Source organism: Vulpes lagopus, chromosome 7 (assembly GCF_018345385.1).
Source record: "Vulpes lagopus strain Blue_001 chromosome 7, ASM1834538v1, whole genome shotgun sequence".
NCBI classification, from domain to species: Eukaryota; Metazoa; Chordata; class Mammalia; order Carnivora; family Canidae; genus Vulpes; species Vulpes lagopus.
Genome location: NC_054830.1, coordinates 16,033,766 through 16,056,387, shown reverse-complemented (window position 1 = coordinate 16,056,387; position 22,622 = coordinate 16,033,766). Strand labels below are relative to the sequence as shown.

General features: G+C 60.8%; 1 protein-coding gene across 8 annotated transcripts; it reads left to right on the top strand.

The window, feature by feature from the left end:
* Positions 1-1,437: 1,437 nt before the first annotated feature.
* Positions 1,438-22,317, top strand: ALS2CL (ALS2 C-terminal like). Of its 8 annotated transcripts, none has more exons than XM_041761688.1 (26): positions 1,438-1,516; positions 4,041-4,282; positions 5,252-5,450; positions 5,794-5,859; positions 6,323-6,488; positions 7,013-7,144; positions 7,794-7,913; positions 9,423-9,481; positions 9,607-9,673; positions 10,062-10,258; positions 11,332-11,397; positions 11,814-11,912; positions 12,018-12,179; positions 12,876-12,987; positions 13,883-13,960; positions 14,865-14,995; positions 16,174-16,347; positions 16,536-16,632; positions 16,819-16,976; positions 17,493-17,561; positions 18,458-18,631; positions 19,835-19,877; positions 20,691-20,752; positions 20,848-20,997; positions 21,301-21,397; positions 21,808-22,317. In XM_041761688.1, the coding sequence occupies exons 2-26, from the start codon at positions 4,180-4,182 to the stop codon at positions 21,886-21,888; spliced, it is 2,862 nt and encodes a 953-aa protein (XP_041617622.1). In that variant the 5' UTR covers positions 1,438-1,516; positions 4,041-4,179; the 3' UTR covers positions 21,889-22,317. The 8 variants fall into 8 exon arrangements, 7 of the variants coding, with proteins under 7 accessions (XP_041617622.1, XP_041617624.1, XP_041617625.1 ...); XM_041761690.1 differs by having other exon boundaries at positions 1,444-1,516; positions 4,133-4,282; XM_041761691.1 differs by having other exon boundaries at positions 1,451-1,582; positions 4,157-4,282.
* The last annotated feature ends 305 nt before the right edge of the window (positions 22,318-22,622 follow it).

Sequence of the window (22,622 nt, the reverse complement as noted above, 5' to 3'; positions counted from 1 at the left end):
GGACACTGAGACCCAAAGAGAGGAAGGGCTGGCCCAGAGAAGCCAAACACAAAATCAGCTTCCTCCTGCTCAGGGACTCTGTCCTGCCTGACTTGCTCATCACACGTGATAAGAACACACACTCCTGGACAAACTTGCTCTCTACATGTGGCCATGGTCCCTCTTCAGCCCTTGACCCTCCCTCCCAAGCCCCAGAAACCCCTTGCCTGACCACTCCCATGTGTGCCAGGGAGCCCACAGACCCACTGAGACCCTGCACATCTGGGAAGGAACCCCCTGCACTGCCCTGTGCCCCCTCCACTGGGGATCTCTGGTCAGCTTGGCAGGATGGGGCATGACTCTCAAGCACTCAGACTTGAGTAGGGGGTTGCTGGGGTACCCTTTCTGCTCTTCCACTGCCTGTACGTGGCCCTGAAACTCGTGTACCACGGGAAGTGTCGGGGGAGGGGGTGCTGGTGTGACCACTGGAGGGGGACCAGGCAGCAGACAGCGGGCTCCTTTGTTACAGGCTGAATCATCGTCCTCCCTCTCCTGGGATTAGGCTTCCACCACCCTTTCCAAGGTCGCAGGGCCCGGAACACACAAGTGCTGGCTTCTCACCCTACTGGGCCATGTTGAGACCCAGGCGTGGGGGCAGGGGGGACTTCCCCAAGGTCACACAGAAAGGAGTGGCGGCTGGCCACACACACCTGGTCCAAGGGGCCACTGGGCAGCCTCGGTTGACCCCACTTCTGACTTCAAGCTTCTGGAGCTCCTGGCTCATGCTCGCCTGCTGTGATTAGGAAGGATGGTGGAGGGGATCCCTGGGTGGCTCAGCGGTTCAGCGCCTGCCTTTGGCCCAGGGCATGATCCCGGAGACCCAGGATGGAGTCCTGCATCAAGCTCCTGGCATGGAGCCTGCTTCTCCCTCTGCCTGTGTCTCTGCCTTTCTCTCTCTCTCTCTCTCTCTCTCATGAATAAATAAATAAATAATAATAAATAAATAAATAAATAATCTTAAAAAAAAAAAAGGTGCAGCACCCAGGCCCCAGAGCCTCAGAATAGGGGCGAGTGCCCCGGGAAGGCCCCGCCAGGATCCCGGACACTGCCTCCTGGGAGCCTTTCCCGGGGAAGCCAGGTTAGCCCGGCCTGGGTGAGCCAGCGAGTGTGTGTGTGTGAGTGTGGGGGGCGGAGGAGTCAGTCCCTCTCCTCTCCTTCGGACCCGGCAGGACTCTAGGGAAAGGCCTCAGGAGTAGACGTCTGGCGGGGAGGACCGACGCCGCGTCCCCCCTCCTGCCAGGAGGGTCCGTGGGCGCCCGCCCCCACTTCCACCTGCAGCTCCCGGAGGCGGGGCGGGGCGAGCGGGGGCGTGGCCGGGGGCGTGGCCGGGGGCGTGGCCGCGCCGGGGGCGTGGCCGCGCCGGGGGCGTGGCGAGCGCCGGAGCGGCGGGGGGGCGGCGGGGGGGCGGCGGGGGGCGGACCGCGGGGAGCGGGCGGCCGCGGCGACAGTCCCCGCTCGGGGCACCGGCGCCGCACAGGTACGGGCGGGGCGGAGGTCGCGCGTCTGTGGGCGGGCTCCTGTGCTCCGCGTGCCCTCACTCCAGGTAGGACCTTCGCCAGCGCCCCCTTGGGCCGGCGCGTCGCCGTCCCTCCGCGACTCCCCCAGACCGGGGCCGTCCGAGTTGGTGCCGGCGGCCTTCAGCCTCGTCTTCCCTGCCCCGTGGTCACGCGGCTCGAGCTGAGGGGCAGCGCAGGGATAGCACCCCCACCCCGCCCCCCAGGGTTCGTGCAGGGCCCGAGCGCCGTGCCCAGGGACTGGGCCAGGGCTAGGGTGCGAGGGGCTGCCTGGGAGGCTGCCAGGAGGAGGTGACGCCTGCGGCGAGACCGGCATGGGCCAAGGCCTGGTGGCTGGAACAGGATCCCATGTTTGGGAAACTCGGGACTGCGTGTGCCGGGGCAGGGAGGGGCAGGGGAGCTGTGAGACACCGAGGGGGGTGTCTAGGACAAGAAGCTTAGAGCCTGGAGGGCCGGAGAAGGGGTGCTAGGGGAGAGGCCATAGGCAGACTGAGCCGTCCCTGTGACAGTCGGGCGCCCCCTCCCTTGGGCAGCCCTTCTCTGCTCTACCACTGCACTTGCTGGTTGTTTCAGAGGACTCCACAGCAAGCAAAACTTCCTTGCCTGTCCAGACCAGGAAATACCAGAGTGGGTGCCATGATAGGGTGTGGCCCAGGGGCCTGAGGGGCGGAGGGGCCCGAGGGGCCAGGCCCTGGCCGGGGGCAGGGGAGGCCTCAATGGCCCTGCTGCCTGAGAGCCACTTGGCATGCACAGGCCAGGAATGCAGGGGAGAGAGCAGGTCTGGCTGCTGGTTAGATCGACACAGGGACAGGCAGCTGACTCACCTGGGCACGCCAGGACCAGCCAGTTCTGTCCTCACCCCACCCTGCAGGGAGCACCGAGGTTGCCTGAGGGAGGTAGGAGGCTGGGCCCTGCTGGGAACTTGCTGTGTGTCCCTGAGACAAGTCGCCCAGCCCTTCTGAACCACCTAGTTCTGGTGAGCTTGATGGGACAGGGAGCCAGAGGCCTGGGTCTGAGCCCCGCACATGCTCTACAAGTAGCGTCCGGGCCCTCCAGTTGCCTCCTGGGCCTCAGTTTCTCCATATGTACCTCACGTGCAGCCTACCACTGAGGAACCTTGCACCAGGGTGGAGGGCGAGGGTAAGGAGGCCATGCCCTTGACCAGAGCCGGGTGGGTTGGGGTGTGACCCGGCTTCAAGTAGGGATGACTCCTGCTGGGTCCCTCCAGTGTTATGGCTTAGCACCTCCCCCGACCCCCAAACACACTCATGCCTGGTCTGCTCCCTGCTCTCACACTCTTGGTTGCCTCCAGGATGAAGCCCCAAGTTCTTCACCCAAGGAACAGGGGCCCCTGGGCACCACCAGGCCAGATCCCCAACCATGCACCGTCTCATCAGCCATGTGGAACTTCTGGCCTTTCCTCTGGGCAATGTGCCTCCATCCCTGGGGGTAGACATCTCATTTGGGACCACGAATCTAGAAGGTTCCTAGAGTCGCGTCTGTTAGCAGCCTGGGTCTGTAAGACTCATCCTGAGGGGCCCAGGCTGCTTTGAACTGGGAGGGAGGCTGAGGACCAGGTCTCCACATCCAGAGCAGCTCCCCCACCAGTTTATCCTTTCTAAGGAGGACTTACAGAGTCCTGTGGGAGCAGCTGAGGTGCGGGCCATGGGTGCAGGCAGGGGTGGGGTAGCTGCCAGCCCTGCGGGGGGAGAGAGGGAGGAAGTCTGAAGTGGGGAGGGACAGAGCTCCATGTCCTAGGTGCCGTGGGACTGGGGTGGGCTCCAGGTCAGTGCGCGTGTGGGGGATGCTTGGTATTCAGGACCTCCCGAATAGCCTCGAGCTATTGATGCTTGCCCTGTGACACACGCCCTCACCTGGTTCCTAGTACACACCCCCTGTCCAGGCTGCACCCTCTTCCTCTACCTTCAGCCAGTGGCCTCACCTCTCAGTTCAGACCCCAATGGACTGGCTGCCAACTGAGGATGGAAAGGTGACCCCCAAAGGGCCTTTCTGTTCCATCCATTTCTGGAGATAATGGGGAAGAGTCAGGTGGACCACATTTGCTGTACCCTCTGGCTCCTCGGCTGGGCTTCCCCGGTCTGCCCGAGTTCACCTGGAGCTAACTGCTTCGCTGTCCCATGTTGGGGGGGCGGGTACCGGTACTGCTGCAGGGACCCACAGAGAGCAGGCCACAGCTGGGTGTCTAGCTGCTTCCCCTTCCTGCCTGTCCCTCCCAAGGCCTCACCCTCCTAAAGCAGCAGCAGGAAAGGTGGGGCAGGAATGCCTGGGCCTGGGCCCTTGGCCAGACCTCTGAGCACCCGCCCCACTGCCCCAGAGCCGGTTCCCTGGGAGTTGTAGACTTTGCCAGGGGCCTGGAATGACCTCTGGTGCCATTGGGGCTGGGTTGGGAGGAATGAGACCCCTTGTTGTTTGCCTCTGTCGCCCGCCCATTCCAGCGGCTTCGATTATATCTCCCACCCTACCCAGGTCAGCTAACTGCAGAGCCTCAGAGTGTCAGAGCCAGGGACAGGCAGTCTGAGGCTCTAAGGCTAAGAGACCCTCTAACTCTCAACCCCGAGACTGGGCCTGGGCCCTGTTCACAGGCCCCGAGTGCGGCGCCCTGGCCATGTGCAGCCCTGAGGAGGAGGCCCTGCTGCGGCTGGAGGAGGTCTTCTCGGCTACGCTCGCCCGCATCAACAGCCTTGTCCTCCAGCCCCTGCTCGAAACCAGTGAGTCTTGGCTCTGCAGGGGTGAGGGCCGGGGGGTGGGGGTGGACACAGGAACCATTCTGGGTATCGAGTCCTACCTTGTTAGACCTGGGGTGCAGCTTTCTCAGCCTCAAACGGGAGAGGTGACACTTGGTATCGGCATCTTCTGATGGGACTGGGGCTCTGCTTCCTGTTGGGGGCTGCTCCCTTCTCAGAGGCACCCCGAGGGGCCAGGCCATGACCCCCTAGCCTAGACCCAGCTGTACATGGAGTCAGAATCCCACCTCTTCCAGGGCACAGGCCTGATTCTTTGCCTGGATTCCCATCCTGCTCTCAGCCAGGACATGACAGGGTTTTTACTTCCAGTTTGGGGGTCTCACTTGTTTTTGTTTTTAAGGTGTATTATTTTCCTTTCTATTTTTGTATGTTTTTTTTTTATTGGAGTTCGATTTGCCAACATATCACCCAGAGCTCATCCTGTCGAGTGCCACCCTCAGTGCCTGTCATCCAGTCACCCCATCCCCCTGCCCACCTCCCCCTTCCACTACCCCTTGCTTGTTTCCCAAAGTTAGGTGTCTCTCATGTTTTGTCACCCTCTCTGATTTTTCCCACTCATCTTCTCCCCTTTCCCCTATAATCCCTCTCATGAATGAAGTGACCTTGGGCAGGCGTCTTCCATCTGGGGCTCTGTCTGTGCCAGGGGACCACGGGACTTAATGGATCCCAAATCCCAGACCCACTCCTAGCTCATCAGTGCTGTCCTGGTGTCATAGGGGATGGGGGGACCTGTGCCCCCACTTCCAACTCAAAGATGCTGTCCCACGCTCCAGCCCACCCATCCCTTCTGAGCTCTAGGGGCCACATCAGTCTCCTCCCCTGTCCTGAGGACCCCCGGCTGCAGCTCCAGGGCTGTGGGGCACCGCTCCCCTGGGTGGAGGAATGGCCCTGCCCCCCTCACATTGTGCTTGTACCCACCCCCCCTCGCCCTAGCCCCAGAGCCCTCGGACCCCCGGGGCAGAGAGCACCTGCGGCTCTTGCAGCAGCTGCACCAGAGCTCCCAGCAGCTCTGGGAAGTGACAGAGGAGAGCCTACACTCGCTGCGGGAGAGGCTGTGCCATCAGGACTCCGTGGGTCTGGAATCCCTGCTGTTGCTGTGCGGTGCCGACCGTGTCCTGCAGGTCCACGTGGAGTAAGACAGCGAGGGCGCCTGGGGCTTGGCCTGGGCATCAGGGTGCCCACCACGAAGCACCAGGTTTCCAGCTGGGTCAGGCATAGGCCAAGGTTTGGGTTTGGTAGGGGGTGGGGCTCACCCGGGGTTGGCCCCAGGGCCTTGGGCATTAGCTGGGCTCAGGCTCAGACACCGCAGACCTGAGCCTTGGGGCTTCCCAGTGAAGAAAGACTGAGTTAGAATTCTCTGGTTGGGGCAGGGTTCCAGCTATGCAGTGAATGGGATCTGGGGACCCCAGGGGGGCAGGGGCTTGGGTGTGAAGCCGTGGGCTGGGCCTGCAGGGAGTCCCCTGTGCTGCTTGCAGGTACATCGAGTCCTACACCAGCTGCCTGGTGGTACAGGTCTTTCAGAAGGCAGCAAAGAAGAAGAGGTGAGCCCAGGATGCTGCAGGGGCCCTCTGAGTGGGTGGCGGTGTCCAGGGGGTGCAGGTCGGGGAAGTCCCATCCCCAGAGCAGTGAGTGTCATGGCCCATGACTCATCCTGAACACTCCTGATTCTAACAATTCTACACTGATCCACACCGGAAGGGAGGGAGGGAAGTCTGCTGGGGCTGTGAACACAATCCAGATATCCCCTAGCCAGGCTTGACCCTGGGAAGGCAGAAGGAGTGCTGTCCTGTCGGGGTGGGTGGTTCTACTCAGCCACCCCTTCAAATGAGATGTTGCCATTGACTCTGCAATGGGGCAACTGCAATTATCCGATAGGAGAGTAGTTTGGGGTCTGGGACTGTCGCTGGGATGTGGGCACAGTTAGCTGGGGTGGGGGGGTGATGGTGGCGGGTTCAGGAATGGAGTAGGGGAGTGAAGGCGGTGTGTGGCCCTCCCTCTGCTCAGGGAATACTGGCGACGCCAGAGGAAGACACTGTGGCAGCTCCTGTCGGGCGTGAGCTCAGAGGCCTCTGTGGGCACAGCGCTGGCCCAGGCCCTCTGCCAGCCGCTCGCCCATCACGTGCAGCAGTACGTGTTCCTCCTGCTGAGCCTCGGGGACACCATCGGGGAGGTAAGTAGCAGGGACTGTCAGGGGGCCGGGTGCTGCTCACGAGGCCTGTTGCTTGCAGGGAAGCCGAAGGAGGAGAGACACAGGGCCCTGGCTTGGGGGACACACTGATTTGGGAACTGTGGTTTGAGAAGGACCCGGCCATGCTTTGGGGATATGGCTGTGTTCTGGGGGGTTTGGAGGGGTGTGTCCTTGTCCTGGCCTGTCTGAGGTACATAGCTGTGCCCAAGTGGGGCCAGCAGAGACCCAAGAGCAGACGGAGAATCATATACGGGAGGAGAGGACACCTGGCCCAGGCCCAGTGAGGGGAGTCATCCAGTGGTCCTGTCTGGAAGCACCTTCATGCTGGCCTCTCCCCGAAGGAAGGCCTGGCAGGGAAAAATGGACAAACTTTGGCTTAGATCCAGACCTTCTGAGCAGCTGGGGCCAGGCCAGCGCTGGGGCAGCCGTCACAGTGTGGGGGAGGTTCTGACAAGCCCCCCCTCCACCCCCATCCCCTGCTCACCAGCTTCTCTGTGTCCCTGCAGCATCACCCCACTCGGGAGCTGGTGGTACACGCAGCCACTGTCTTTGGGAATCTACAGTCCTTCATGAGGCAGGCGCTGGACCAGGCCATGGCCACGCAGGCCCTCTGGCACACCCTGAGCAGCCGGCTGAGAGTGAGTTTGAGGCCTGGGGGGTGGTCAGGGAAGGGGTTCTCACCAGGCAGTGTGGCCTGTTGGGCTGTCCATGCCGCAGCTTCCCCATCTGGAAGTGGGAGTGGTGGCCGAAGCAGGTGGCTGTGAGGCCCACCTGTCTAGCTATCTCCATGCACTTGCTGAGCAGCCCAGGCCGTGAGCTGGTTCTAGGGAGGAGCAGTTGGAACTGACCCTCTGTCCTGGGATGCCACCAAACGGTCATATCCTCGTGTCACTGCCCACTGTGTCATGCACTGTCCCTGCTGGGAGGAAAGCCCCTGTGCCCCGAGAGGGTAAGACAGGCCTGGGGCCCAGTGTAGGGAATTAGGTGGACAGGAAAGGGGACAGAATCGCCAGTAAGAGGCGGGGACTGCAGAACTGTGGTGAGTGTTGTTGGGCGGCTTGGCAGGGGCAGTGGCTTGAGGTGGGGCGGGCATCAGAGTGAAGGTTCAAGACAAGTTGTGATGCCCCTGCAGACTTTAGAACCCCAGTGTCCACCACTGAGCTGGGGGCCTCTGGGACAGTTTCAGACTGCAGGGGCTGACGCTCTGGGCAGAGACAGGCAGGGGAGCGGCCACAGTGACCAGCCCGAGGGTGCCTGACCTCCATGCCTCCCCGCTCTCCTCCTCAGGATGTGCTCTGCACCCCTGCTCGCCGACTCCTTCAGGACAGCCAGGACATACCCGTGATGGTCACCCCGCTGCGGGCAGAGCGTGTGCTGCTCTTCGATGATGCCCTCATCTTGCTACAGGTTGGGGTGGGGCTGACCAGAGGTCCTGGGGCTGCAGTGGGGGTCTGGGGTCTGGCTGAGAAAGGATTGGAGGGAAACAGCAGGCAGCAAGAACTTGGGCTTGAGGGAGTGGAGGGGGAGGTGATGGGGGCTGAGAGGCAGGCAGTGCCAGGGTGGAGGCGACAGGTGGAGTCATCCCTGGAGGACGGTGCGCTGCTCCAGGTGCATCCCGGCCTCAGCACTTGCCAGCTGGCATCCCTGCTAGGCATCACCTCGGTTTCCTCATCTGGAAAGTGGGATGCTTGTGAGTTTGTCCTGCAGCAGATGCTGGACAATTCTTACTTCTCTTCCTCATGTAGGAGAGGAGCCCCAGACTGGGAGATCCTGGGTGGCTCTTGGTGGCTAAGGAGGGTTGGATGAAGGACTCAGAGCACACATGAAGCTTCTAGAGAAGAGTGCCACGTGGGAGCAGTGCCTGGGCTCTGGACTTCACAGAAAGTGGGGGTTGGGGGGAGCCAGGCCTGGGGTTTGGGATTGTCGCCTTGACTGTGCCTAGTGCCCCCTGAATTCATACTGCCCTCATGGTAGCCATAGCACTGTCTTCTCTGTCCTCTCAGAAAGTCAGTCTAGGACTCTCCTGCAGGCTGGGAGGCTGAGGCCTGGGAGGGGTGCTACTTGCCCAGCCCAAACCTGTGTCTCCTGAAGCCTGGTTTTGGGGTTCTGATTCAATTTGCATTCCCCTTTACTCCTGATCTCACGTAAAGTGCTCCAAGTATACTGGATGAGATACCGTCACTTGAATGCACTGTGTCCTTTCCTATCTCTGGACCTTTGCATGTCCTGCGCCAGGCCCACCCTTGTCCCTGCCTGTGTCTGGCACAGTCCTCCTGCCTTCAGGCCTGGGCCCGGGGCCTCTTCCTCCTCCTGTGGCAGTGAGGCAGTGACCAGCCTGCCTAGGCCAGACAGGAGGTTGCTACACGAATCTTTTAGAGGAAGGGACATTCACCCATCAGTTCTCAGGGCAGGGACAGCATTCCAGGTAGAAGGAGCAGCATGAGCAAAGGTCAGATTGAGCGTGGTTGGGGGCAAGCCTGAGAAGATGTGAGTGTGGCAGGGCTGTGGCACCTCGTTGTGGAGAGGGCTAGGCGTGAGGACATATGAGCCAGGAGTCACCTTTGTGGTCTCAGATATAGGCTCAGCAGCGAGGCCTCCATCCCCCAGGCAGTAGGAGCCTATGGGAGGTTTCCAGCAGGGGCTAAGGGTGTCCGAGTTGTGGCCATGATGGAGCAGGATGTAGGGGAGTGGACAGGCTGCTCCTGGGTTCCTGGCCAGGCCGTCAGATGGGAAGGGAGACAGAGGAGCTGCCCTGGAGATGGGAACAGGCTCCGTGCTGGGCATGCTGGAGTGAGCCACTGGCGGGACACCCAGCGGGGTGGCAGCAGGTTGGTGCCTAGAGCAAGCCTGGGCCAGAGCAGCAGGGGAGCGTCTGGTCTGGGCCCTGGGTGACACCTGTACCCCATTTTCTTCCAGGGCCACAATGTCCACATCTTTGATCTGAAGCTGGTGTGGATAGATCCTGGGCAGGACAGGTGAGCAGCCCCCTCCCATGTCACCCCAGGCCTTCTCTCCCTCCACCCTCCTGAAACTGCCTGCACCCCAGGGCTTGGGCTCCCTGGACAGAGCTGGGGCCTACTCGTCACCTCCATCTATCTAGGTGCATGTTTCACCTCCTCACACCCGAGGAAGAGCTCTCCTTTTGCTCCAAGGACCCTCAGGACCGGGTGAGTGGGGGGTGAGCTGTGAGTCAGGGCAGTGGGGTCAGAGGAGTGAGGGAAGGGGCCAGGAGTGGGAGGTGGGGCACAACTATGCCACCCTGGAGGCTCCAGGGATCAGAATGCCGTAGAGAACAGGGATTTTTCCCTGTGAAGCCAGGAAGCCAGGACAGGGGCGGGGCCTGTGCTGGTCCCTCTGGGCAGGCCCGGGCACTGCACACAAGGATCTCGGGTCTGGGCGCAGGACCCTAGGGAGCAGTGTGGAGCAGTTGGAGGCGCTCCAAGTGACAGAACAGGGTCAGAGAGGGGCGGAGAGGGTACTGTCTCGCCACTGTCCTTCCCAGAGGAGCTGCTTGCACAGCAGTGACCTGTCCTGCGTTCCCCCTGCCCCCACCAGACGGTCTGGCAGTGGAAGATGACTCAGGCTGTGTGCCAGGCCCTGCGCGGAAAGAAGGACTTCCCGGTGCTGGGGGCGGGCCTGGAGCCCTCCGAACCCCCCACCTGCCGCTGCGTGGCGTACACCTTCCGCGCGGAGGGCCGGCTCTGCCAGGCCACCTACGAGGGCGAGTGGTGTCGGGGCAGGCCCCACGGCAAGTGAGTCACCGGGGCTCCGGGCCCGCAAGGCGCAGGGCTCCCCTGCGAGTCCGGGGAGGTGGGGGGCAGACAGGACCTGATTGCCTCCGGGCACCAAATGGAGGCTACTTCCTGCATCGGTTGGTCGACCGTTTGTCTCCCCGTCTGTCTTGAGCCCCGTTGGAGAGGACCTGGCCCGTCCTGGGTCTGTGGGTATAGGGTCTTGCTGATGGTGATGACCCCAGAGTGTGGGGGACAGGCTTCAGGCGGCTGGCCTGCAGGGCTGCAGTGGCTGTTCTCAGGAGGGTAGAAGGAGAACTCTCGTATCCACGTAGCACCATCTGCTAGCAAAAATGGTTTGCAGACCTCCCATCTCCACCCATCCTTACCAAGAACACTCTGGGGGCGTGTTATCACCCATTCTGTAGGTGTGGAAACTGAGGCCAGAGACTGGCATGACTTGCCCGAGGCCTTAGGGCAGGTTCTAGGGTGAGTCTGGCTTCAGCCGCAGACCTGTGTCAGCCCCACAAGCAGGAGGGCTTTGGAAGAACATGTGTCCCCCAACCCCCGCACCACCACCGGGAAAGCCAAGGCCCAGAAAGCAGGAGGGACTTGGACTTACCAGGGTTATGTTCACAAGCGTGTTTGTTTCTGATACTTTGCCTACTTCCAGAGAGGGCTCGAGGACGCACATGAACAACAACGACAAAACAAACAAACAAACAAATATAAAAAAAACAATGCTGCGCCAGAAGCCGAGAGGAGGATGCTAGAAGCCACTGACTAGCATTTGACTTAAGCTTGAAGTTTAGCTCCGAGCCTCCTGTTGGTCAAGGGAGAAAGGGAACCTGGATGTTTCTAGAGCTCTCCCTGCCTGTGGGGTGTGGCAAGTGGTCGTGCCAGGAGTTGACAAAGGCTGAGAGCCCGTGGGTCAGAGAAGAGGGCTGGGTGGGGGAGCGTCCAGTCCAAGGGGAGCCTCAGCCTCCAAGAGAGTCTATGCTGGAGTCCGCGGGGGTGGGGGGTGGGGGGGTGCAAGCTGTGCGTACTGGATGGGACTGGTGGGCCTGATGTGTGTGGACCCAACTGTCTTCCAGGGGTACCCTGAAGTGGCCGGATGGACGGAATCACGTGGGGAATTTCTGCCAGGGCCTGGAGCATGGGTAAGCCTGGGGCTGCTGCAGGAGTGTGTGGGGGGCAGGTGAGTGGCTTTCGTCCCTGCCCCCTGCACGAGCCTGACCCGGTCTTCAGTTCCCAAGCCTCAAGCAGGAACTTGAGGCCATCTGGTCCAGCTCCCCTGATTGTACAAAACGGAAAGCCCGGAGGAGGGAGCGAGTGGTCAGGGTCTGGAGGTGCTCCTAGGGTGCACGGGGGATGGCGGCGGGGGTGGGCATGTCCTAAGAGTGACCCTTGGGAAGAAGAGATGCCTGAGCACCTGGGAGATTCTCCCCCTTGTCTGAGAAGGCCACTCGGAGGCAGGGACACTCCTGGGTGGTATGGAGGGATGTCACAGGGTGTCCTGGGGTCAAGCTGGTGGCCCCTGGTGCTGACTGCCCTCTCCTTGCGCCCACACTGACAGCTTCGGCATCCGCCTGATACCCCAGGCCTCTGAGGACACGTTTGACTGCTACAAGTGCCACTGGCGGGAAGGCAGCATGTGTGGCTATGGCATCTGTGAGTAAGTGTCCCTCGGCCTGACAGCAGGCAGGATGGGCTCGTGGGGTGGCCCCATCGCCAGGGCTGAGCTTGGGGAGGCCTGGCCAGCTATTGGTGGCCTCTGCAGGTACAGCACCGATGAGGTATACAGAGGCTACTTCAAGGCGGGCCTGCGGCATGGATTCGGGGTCCTCGAGAGCGCCCCCCAGGCCCTGCAGCCCTGCAAGTACACGGGCCACTGGGAGAGGGGCCAGCGGAGTGGCTATGGCATCGAGGAGGACAGTGACAGGTGAGTGACCCGCAGGGTTGCAGGGCAGAGAAGACCCTCACGGACCAAGGTGCCTCAGGGCACTGGTCCTGTCATCAGTGGGTCCATCCATTTGTCCCCCAAGTCTCTTTGAAGCCCCTCACTTCTTGTTCATGACCTTGGATGTCGCTGAGGCTCAGGATGAGGGAGCCCTGAGCTCCCTGACCGAGGAGCCTCCCCACTTGGGCCCCTCCTTGTGCCGTCCAGGAGTTTCTGATCCCTGGTCTAGTGCCATGTGAGGACCACAGCCCTTGCCAGAGCTCTGGGCTGTGAGACAAAGCCCAGGGCCCCTGGACTGGCATTCGAGGCTTGTCCATGTCTCTGACCTCATCCCTGCCGTGCCACCTGCACACCCCTCCAACCTTCTAGACCACTCAGTGTCCCCACGTACCTGTTCTATTTGTGGTAGGTTCATAGCTCCAGGGCTTTGCACACCATCTGCCCTTCCTGCCACCTCGCCCAGGAAGCCTGCCAGGATACCCTCCCCCAGGCAGGCTCCCTGCCTCCTCCACTCTCTTCCTTTTGGAGGTCCTGATTTATCTTGCCCCGGGCCTGAGTTGAGTGGATTCAGGCAGTATCATTGCTCCTTATCTGCTCTCCACTCCCACCCCATCCATGCCAGGAGAGCACACCGAGGGGCCCAGGAACAATTCTGACCCAACTCTGGCTCCTCTCCAGGGGTGAGCGCTATATTGGCATGTGGCAGGCTGACCAGCGCCATGGCCCAGGGGTCATGGTCACCCAGGCTGGTGTCTGCTACCAGGGGACCTTCCAGGCAGACAAGATGGTGGTGAGTGGAGTGACCCCCGTGTGCCCTGAGCTACCCTCTCCCTGCACTGGGGCTGAATTCTGGAGCCCCCCTCCTATTCTGCAGGCCCCGATGCTGAGCAGAGGTTGGGCAGGGGTGGATAGGGCGGGAAGCTGGGTTTCATGGGATCATGTCATTGTCCCCAGTGTATGAAAGACAAATATGAGGCTCGGAGAGGTCAGAGAACCTGCCTGGTGTCACGTTCTTTTGAGTGGCAGGGTTGAAGTTCACAGCTGGGTCTCCTGAGGCCAGGCACGCCAGCACTTGCTTCTGGCCTCACCCACACCCTGCCAGATGCTTTGGCACACAGTAGGGCTTTGGCCTGGTGACTCTTATTGCTATTATAGCTTGTACATTTGCTCTTGCTCCACTTTGTTCTGGAAAAGTTTGAAGAAGGAAGAAAAGACAAGAATAGACACAAAATAGATTCAAGTAGGGCACAAATTGTATCCCATTTGGCTCTGAGCTTCCTGGAAACCAATGCAACAAGGGAGCCTGGTCAGCTCCACTGTCACTGAGGGTCAGTGACAGGGAAGTGGGGATGGCTGAGGAGAAGCCCAGGGCTTCTTGAGCAGGAGGTGGGGAAGGAAGGGTCCCTGAGAGGCTTTCTGAGAGAGGCTGCCAGAGAGAAGGAGCCAGGTCCCTGGGAGTCTTTCAGGGTAACCCAGGGGTGAGGTCTGTGGGTCTGGTGCTCAGTGCTCTCAGCAGGCCCACAGCTGCCATCCCGCCTAGGCACAGTCCTGGGAGATGTGGCAGGGCTCAGGACTGCTCCATCCCTGGGTCGAGGCCTGCTCCTCTCTTCCTGCCACACCCTCCCCACCCCCAGTCTCCTGGAGGCCCTTCCATGGCTTCTCCTCTCTCTGGCTTCCTTCTCTAGGGTCCAGGCGTCCTCCTCTCTGAAGATGACTCCTTGTATGAGGGCACCTTCACCAGGGACCTGACCCTTGTGGGGAAGGTGAGGGCCACCGAGACTTACTCCACTCCCGCCAAGGCCTCGGGTGGAGCCTGTAATCTCCCCGCTTGTCTCCAGGGCTAAGGGCGTGGGCAGTGGGTGTGGAAGGTAGGGGAGGGCCTCTCCCATCTCCGCCATGTCCAGGGGGTGGGCTCAGTGACCCCTCCTGCTGTGGAGTTGGGATTTGATCCTGGTGGGAGTCAGGAGGGGACAGGTGGACTTGCCTTGGGGGCCCAGGGTGTTGGTGGGCCGTGGCTGTGTCTCCCTGCAGGCCCCCTGGTTGGGAATGTACCCCCTCCACTGGCATTGATGCCTTGGGCAGGGGCCCCCGGAGTCACTGTCCTTCAGATGTTCCTGCCCAAGCTGACCCAGCAGAAGGCAGTTGGGCCCTGCTTGGGCCTTTGGAAATGCGGGGGCTGTTTCGATCTCCTAATGACCAGAGGGCACCATGGCATCTGAAGGCTGGAGGCCAGGAGTGCTATGAACAGGACAGCCCAGGCAGCAGGAACTGGCCCTCCCAGGGCCAGCGGTGCCTCATGCCTTCCCAAGGCCTCTTCCTACTTCGGGACTTACCCTGCACCCCACCCTCCACCCCCAAGTCCCACAGTAGCAGTTCTTCTGCTCTGACCCGAGTTCCTTCCTATGTGCCCCCCTGCCCCCAGCCTCCTACCTCAGAGGTGAGCCCCCGAGCTGTAGGCTCAGCTCTTGGTCAGAGGCTCCTGCAGGTGTGAAGGAATATGAGCCCTCCCAGGGTGGGGCAGATTGGATGGATGGTGGGATGGCGCCCTATCAGTCCCTAGCCCCTGTGACCCAGAATGGACAGGCATGACACCTGTCATGATTGGATGGAAGGGCAGCTGGATAGACAGGCAGACAGGTATCTCTGCCTCTTTTCCCCCGTTTGCAGGGCAAGGTCACCTTTCCCAATGGCTTCACCCTGGAGGGTTCTTTCGGCAGCGGGGCAGGGAAAGGGCTGCACACCCAAGGCATGCTGGACACGGCTGCCTTCCCGCCAGATCCAAGCAGCACCCGTAAGAGGTGAGAGCCTGGCCGCCTGGCCGCCTGACCTGTACGTCCTGGAGGGTTGTGTATGTGTCTGCATTTTGACCCCACGGACTCAGGTCTCATCAGAGGGGCTTTTCTGTACTTCCTCTTAGCTCTTTGGAGAGTTCAAAGAGCTCGGGCCACAAAGCCCTCAAGTCAGAGACTCTTGGAATCAAGGGCCATGACATAACCTCACACACACACACAAAACTGGAGAGAAATATTATGCATAGGCTTTGCTTAGACTCTGCTTTTTTTCTGGGAAGGGTACAAGATGGTTTGTAAAACTAACACAAATAAGAATAAAATGGAAAATAAAAGTATGAGTTGAACTGAAAGGCAAAGAAGGTACAAATAAGCCCTATACTGGTTATGATGGAACATGAACTTGGATCCGAGTTCCCTGGCAGCCAAGGTGAAGAAGGAAACTTGCTAAGTGGACTCATTGTCACTCTTTGGGGGTCTTTGAGAAGGGGATAGACTTCTTCCCCATGAGGACAGAGTTCTTCCTTGGAAAACTGTAGCTCAAGTGGTAACTTTTGCCATGTCTGTTGAGATGTGGGTGGTAGTTACATGGCCCCAGGTAGCATTTTGGATGTCGGGGGGTAGCAGAGTTGAATACTAGACCCATCATCCTTGCATGCTTCTCCCTGACAGCAGGAGCTGGGGGTAGACAGCAAACCCCAGAAGCAGGACCAAGCCTGGGTGGGGTACAGGTGTAGGACAATCTGTGCACGTGATGTGGGAGGGCAGTGCTCCATTAGGCACACACACGGCCTAGACCCCCAGGCCCATTGGCCAAGACAGGATCAAGCTCAGGAAGGAACCAAGTGTGTTGGGAGGGAGAGTGGGCTCTGCAGGCAGGAGGATCCTGGACTTTGGGCCCTGTTCCCTCTTAAGCCAAGACCCCACTGTCTGGATTCCAGCTCTCCAGATCTTTCTGTCTCCTTTCCAGGGCTCTGTGTGTCTCTTTCCTCTCCACTGTGGAGTAGATGCTCTGTGTCCTCTCTGCCTCTCCCTTCTTCTCCTGGAGGCTTGGAGGTCAGCCCCTCCAGTCTCCCCACCCTTCCTGGGCCCTGACTCTGGGCCAGGTGGGACATCCCTGTCTCTCCAAGGGCCTGGCCAGGGTCCTGCCCACCAGAGCCCCGTCGCTACCTCCCCCACTCTCGCAGGCAGCTAGGTGTGGGTGCCTTCCCGGTGGAGAGCCGCTGGCAGGGCGTCTATGGCCCCTTCCGGGACTTCGTCAGTGCCGGCTGCCCTGGGGACCAGCAGGAGGCCCTACTGGGCTTCCACGTGCAGAACGCGAGGGAGCTGCGCAAGTCCCAGGAATACCTGTGCTGTGAGAGGTGAGGCGCAGGCATGCACGTGTGTGCGTGTGTGCATGTGTGCACGGAGGCACCCACAGGGGCATCCAGAAGGCCAGGGTTGGCATCTGTGGGGCTCTGAGTGGCCTGGGGAGGAAGGATTCCTGGAGGGGGTGCACCAGGGCTCAGGCCCAGGTGTGGGTGAGAGACGTGTGTGCCTGGTGCCCCAGGACCCAGCCCGAGGCCTGTGCAGGCAGAATGGAAGATGTCCTGGATGAGCTGCTGCGGCACCGGGAGCCCAGGGCACTGCGGGAGTGCCTCAGGAAGGTGAGGGCCCTGGGGCAGGGGGTCTGCAGGGAGGGGACCTCCTCACTGCGCCCGGTAGGCCCTTGTCCTCGGAGGGTCTCAGTGTTCCCATCTATGAAGTGGGAGCTGTCTTGGGAGTCTTGTTGGGGTGTGCTGTGCTCCAGCCCCTGGCCCTGGACACCTCTCTGTTGCCTTTGCACCTGCTAGGCCCTGGGCAACTCGCTGCACCCTCTGGGAAAGCTGCTCCGGACGCTGATGCTAACCTTTCAGGCCACATATGCCGGCATTGGGGCCAACAAGCACCTGCAAGCGCTGGCCCAGGAGGAGGTGAAGCAGCATGCCCGGGAGCTCTGGGCCGCCTACAGGTGAGCCCTGGGACGGCAGGCAGGTAGGGCTCTGGCCTCTTCCACATGGCAGGTGCTCTGCCAAGCACCCTGGGCGGGAATGGCGCCTCTGGATTGGGGAAGAGCCAGAGAGTGGGTCAGGCAGCGTCCAGCTGGTGAGCAAAGGGGTTAGAAGGTAGGAGATTACATCCAGGGCTGCCTGTAGGCAGAGTCCTCGCCTCGGCCAGGCCCCAGGCCGACCCCTGACCCCAGGAGCTCTCAGCCTTTGCAGGCTGAGCCTGACTCTGGAGTCAGACTCCATCTCCAGTCCCGGCTGAGCTAAGACTCCATCTAGCATTACACATGGGGGCCCCAGGTGCTGCAGTCCTTGTGTTGCGGGGTTCCAGCACTCTGGGGCCCATGTCTTGTGCTCCCAGCTTCCTAACTGCAGAGGCCTGGGAGGCTGGGCTCCGGGGCGTGGAGCCTGCTGCCCTAGTCTTTGGTGACTCGGGTTCTGCGGGCAGCGGTAGCCATGCTGTCCCTCTGGCCCGTTTCCAGGGGTCTGCTGCAGGTGGCCTTACAGCGCAAGGGCCAAGCTCCGGAGGAGGACGAGGATGCAGAGACAAGGTGACTGCTCCCATGGGGCCTGTGGGGTCCCCTCCCTGGAGGCAGCCAGGCTCAGGACCCGGGTGACTACACACTTTCGCTCCTAAAGCCTCCCTCAGTGGGGGTAGGGTTCTTCCGGGGAAGTGTTGGGGGCTCATGCTATCGACCAAGCATTGTTCATTGACCATTTGAGGGTCCGAATGTCCCATGACCTCAACCTTGGGTCACCTGGGAGGGGGCACCGTCATATTGTGTCACGTGTATCTTTGTGGTAAATGCGCTATCCCAGCCTCCCCCTTCAGGTGTGCAGAAGTTGAGCCTTTGCCCCGGGCACCCTCCCCCCTACACGCAGACAGGGAAACTGAGGCCTGGCAGGGGCTAAGCCTGAGGTCACATAGAGTGTGAGTCAAGTGGGTTATTCAGTCTGTCTCCCTCGATCCCCCATAACTGAACTTTACAGTTTGTCTTCAGAGATCCTATCAGTGAGACCATCCTCCACGGCAGGAGACGTGGGAAATGGGGTTAGACGTTAGGTAGAACTTCCCCCCTGGAGTCCCAGGAAGCCCAGAAAACGAAGAGGCAATACTAGACCAGCCTGGAATGGCTGCTGAGTGCTTCCCCGCAAGTCCCTGGTCTCCCCAGGGCCCCAGTTTTGCTTTCCATCAAATGGGGATCAACTCCTGCCCCGGCTGCCATAGCGGCTCTCTCAGTGTCACGTGAGAGGATCAGGTGGCTGCAGATTTCCACGAAGGCATGAATGACTGAGAACAGGTTTCAGAAGCGTTTTCTAGAGAATGGAGGACATGGGGATGAGGAGCTCCAAGGGCTTTTTGAGGGGCGAGTCGTGATCCCTGCCCCGGCCCCAGGTGCCCCCTCCCTTCCCCCAGTCCCAACCTGTCCTGGCCACTGTCACCCAGGGACCTGCAGGTGCACGGACTGGTACTGCCTCTTATGCTGCCCAGCTTCTACTCGGAGCTCTTCACTCTCTACCTGCTTCTTCACGAGAGGGAGGATGGTCTGTACAGCCAGGGCATTGCCAGCCTGAGCCTCTTCCCCGACACCAAGCTGCTCGAGTTCCTGGACGTACAGAAGTAAGCCTCCCCGCCTTGCCATGCTTGCCAGGGCTCTCGTGTAGAGAGGGCGCAAGTGGAGTTCACGTTGTCTCTAGCAAAATAGGGCTGGTGTCGACTGGCTCAGGTACCCACGAAGTTCTAGGATCATGCTGGCGAGGCTAGTTTCAGGCGTGGCTGGATCTAGCTGCTTAACTGAGTGGTGAAGGGAAGCCACTTCTCTTCCTCTCTTGATGTCTCTCTGGCCTCCACTGATGGTGATGAACATGGCACCAGCCACTCAAGATTTATACTGTACCCATTCAGGTCCCCACTGCACTCTAGAGAGCTGGTGTCCCCTTCCCAGCAGCTCCAGCAGGGCTCCCAAAATCCCTCCTTGGTCTTGAGCCTGCCCCGAGATGCTGGCTGTGGCCCACTTTGGCCAGCCTACCTCGGTACCTACCCCTGGGGCGCTGGGGCAAGGTGTTCTGCTCCCAGCAATTGGACTGAGTGGGGGAAGGGAGGTCTTCAAGGGGAAACCGAGGACTGTCGTGAGAGCAAGTCCCTTGTACCCTCAGTTGCTGAAACATCCTTTTTCCTCAGTGCCCCTTCTGATCCACTGATGCTACAAAGGAGGGTGTGGGTGCTCTCTCTCCTCCCACACTTGGTCCCCTTTGTCACACAGCAATGGTGCTCCCACCTACCCTCTCTGAAACCCCATTTCTCCTTCCATCATGAATGTTTCCTGCAACTGACAAGTCACCAGCCCAGAAACCTGGGTGCCAACAGCTTCCCCAGTGTCCCTCCTCCCCACCCACTCCTGCGGCCTCTGTGCTGCTTCCTCCATGCTGGCCTCCCTGCTTCATTGTCTCTCCAAGTTCCTGTCCTGTGCTGCTTTGCATGGCACGTCCCTCCCTGTGCACCAGCCTTCCCTGGCCCACCAAGACTCCAGAACAGTCTCTTCTGCTGTCATTCTCTGGCCCAAACACCAGGACTTTGCTCCTAGGGTCCCTCGGTGTACAGCGCTGCCCCTCACTCCTATCCAAGTTTTGGGGGGCTATCCACTCCAGAATCTCTCCCAGCCTCCCCTTGGGTTCCTCACCAGCACTCCAGGATGCCATCATGGACCCCTTTCCTTGGCTCAGCCCTGCCGTGGGTCCTGGCGTACAGGGGGTTTGCCCCCTGACCTCAGACCCTGCCCCATCCTTCTGGTGAAGTCTCCATGTCACACTTGTTTAATTTCAGGCACCTGTGGCCCCTCAAGGACCTCACACTGACCACCAATCAGGTGAGAAGGTGGGTCCATTACCTGCCCCGGGTCGGGGGAGGCTGGAGCCTTGGGTAGGGCCCCCAGGGTTTGCTCAGCCTTCTGATCAGGCCTCTGCCTCCCTGCTGCAGAGGAGCCGGGACAGCACAGAGATAGATAGGTGAGGGGGGAGATCCCCAGCTTTCTGGGTCATTCTGACCTCCTGTGAGGGTGCAGCCACTGGCCCACCGTGAGCAGGTGCAAACATGGGCTCCCCCCTTTACCTGGCTGTGCGATTGTGGGCAGGATGCCGATCTCTGAGCCTCAGTTCTCACCCATGAGGGTGCTCTCATGCGGTGTTGGTATCCCCGCATGAGAGTGTTGGGAGGGCAAGGGGGCTGCTACACATGAGGCGGTGGCTCTCAGGCTGCTTGCTGGGCCAGCGGTGTAGCACCATCTGCGGAGCTATTAGGAAAGCAGATTCTCAGACCCAGCCAGACATACTGAGTCAGACTCCAAGTGTGGACCTGGACTTTGTGTTTCAAAAAGCCCTTGTCTGAGAGCCACTGACATAGGTGTTCAACCCCTGGTGGCACCCAGTGGCGATTGGGATTGTTATCTTCCTTCCCAGCCTCCTGGAGACCCTTTATCCCACTTTACAATTGAGTAAACTGAGGCTCCCGGTGGAGCTGTGGCTTGCCCTGGGTCACTTGACCCTCTGGGCGGGGCTGTGCTGGAGCCAGCCACGGGGAAAAGTGGTGGCAAGAGCTCCAGCCCCAGGTGGGAGACAGTGACAGAGCTGGGGGGTGGGGGGGGACCGTGGCCTCATCCACCTCCCCGCTCCCTGCCATGCAGAGACTCTCCCTGGTCAGGGACAAGTGCTTCCTGTCAGCCACGGAGTGTCTGCAGAAGATCATGTGAGTCTGAGCCCTGAGGAGGGTGAGGGGTGGGAGGCGGGGGTGTTGGGGCTGAACCTGAGGGCCTTGATCTGGAGCCTGCTCCCCTGCCGCAGCACCACAGTGGACCCCCGGGAGAAGCTGGAGGTACTAGAGAAGACATACGGGGAAATTGAGGCCACTGTGTCGCGTGTGCTGGGCCAGGAGCACAAGCTGCCCATGGATGACCTGCTGCCACTGCTCATCTATGTGGTGTCACGTGCCCGGTGAGCCCCAGGCTGGGGGCTGAGCTGCAGGATGACCCCTTCCCATCCTGCCTGACCCCCAGCCAAGACACACTCTCGAGTCTTGGAACATCAGGCTTTATGGACACAGCTTTTCTTGGTACAGTGTGGGGGGTCAGAGGCCCAGAGAAGCCCACCTAGGGTCCTGCATGGGTGCCAGGAGCAGAGCATGGGCCACATCCCAGGTGTCCAGCCACCCAGGCCAGGGCTCCCTCCCCAGCTGCCCGGTGCCTGTCCCTGATGGGCCCCATTCCTCCTCTCATGGTGGGGGTGGATGTTCCCCAGAATCCAGCACCTGGGAGCCGAGATCCACCTGATTCGGGACATGATGGACCCCATCCACACGGGAGGCCTGTATGACTTCTTGCTCACGGCCCTGGAGGTGAGGGAGAGAGGTGGTAGACTGAGGCAAAAGTACCCTGGCCTGTGGGGCAGACCCCTTCCCTGCCCTGGACCCTGTTGTGGGGATGAACCCAGATTCCCTGCTCATCTGTGCTCCTGTGGGAAGGTCCTCACAGAGCCCCTGGTCCTGCTGTTGCTGGAGGGCTGCAGGGGGGCCCGTACCTCATCCCAGCCCTGAGGTCCCTGGGGCCCCGAGCCTGTTCCAGGCTGTACCCCTGAGCATAACAGGAGAGGGGAGGCCCCCCTTCCTTGCAGACAGTGGCCAAGGCCAGGTTGGAGACGTGGTGGCCCCGGCCGGGGAGATGGGGGCACCCTGGTATTGGGGCGTCCTTGCAGGGGGCCGGGAGCAGGCAGGCCGGCTCCCCCTCAGCCTCGCCTCTTTCCCACCAGTCCTGTTACGAGCACATCCAGAAGGAAGACATGAGGCTGCTCCGCTTTCCTGGCCGCTGGGACTCCAGGGAGCCCTGGTAGCTCGGCCTCTCCCGGGCCAGCCGCAGAGCTGAGAGGCGCCGCCACGGACTTCCCAAGGGAGCAAGCGTGACCTGGCCTGGCCCCCATCGCCCACGGAGCAGAGGGCAGGATGCGCCCCTGGGGGAGTCTTGGAGGAGATGAACAGTTCCTCCGAGGGAGATGCTGCCGCTGCCCTGGGCGGGCTGAGGGTGGGGAGCGACAGGTGTGCCTCCACCGCCTGCCATGAGGTCCATCTTGGATGACGCCCTTGACACATGCAGGCTCTTTGCTGCCTGAGCCTTGCTCCCATTATAGAGCCTCCCTGGGCCTCAGTGTTGCTGTCTGTATACTAGTGGGCTGGGCTGTCTGGGACGGACCTTCCACTCATCTTGCTGGATTCTGGAATCCCTTCTGGAAGTTTGGCGTTAGTCTACTGGGCTGAAATCCTCACCTCACTGTCAGTGTTGTTGTTTCCCCACTCTTAGTCAGAGGCCCCAACTTGCTAGTGACCACTCTGTTTATTGGAACTTTTGTCCGCTAGTGGCCTCCTGGGGACCTGCCTCCTTCCTGATTGCCCCAGAGCTGAACTGGCCTTTCAGGGAGGCAAGGCTGAACAAACTTGCAGTCCACTCGACCTGCTGGGTGTCCTCTGGCGCGGCCCTTCCCCTTGGTGGTTTGTGATAGAACAGGTGCCTGGAGGCCTCCAACAATCGTGGATCTGTGCATACCTGATGGTGCCAGAGCAAGCTGCAGGG

Coding starts and splice junctions, on each gene's coding strand:
- ALS2CL (XM_041761688.1), top strand. CDS start 4,180: ATGTGCAGCCCTGAGGAGGAGGCCCTGCTGCGGCTGGAGGAGGTCTTC. Junction 5,860..6,322: donor AAGGCAGCAAAGAAGAAGAG/GTGAGCCCAGGA, acceptor CCCTCTGCTCAG/GGAATACTGGCGACGCCAGA. Junction 20,753..20,847: donor GAGTGTCTGCAGAAGATCAT/GTGAGTCTGAGC, acceptor CCCCTGCCGCAG/CACCACAGTGGACCCCCGGG.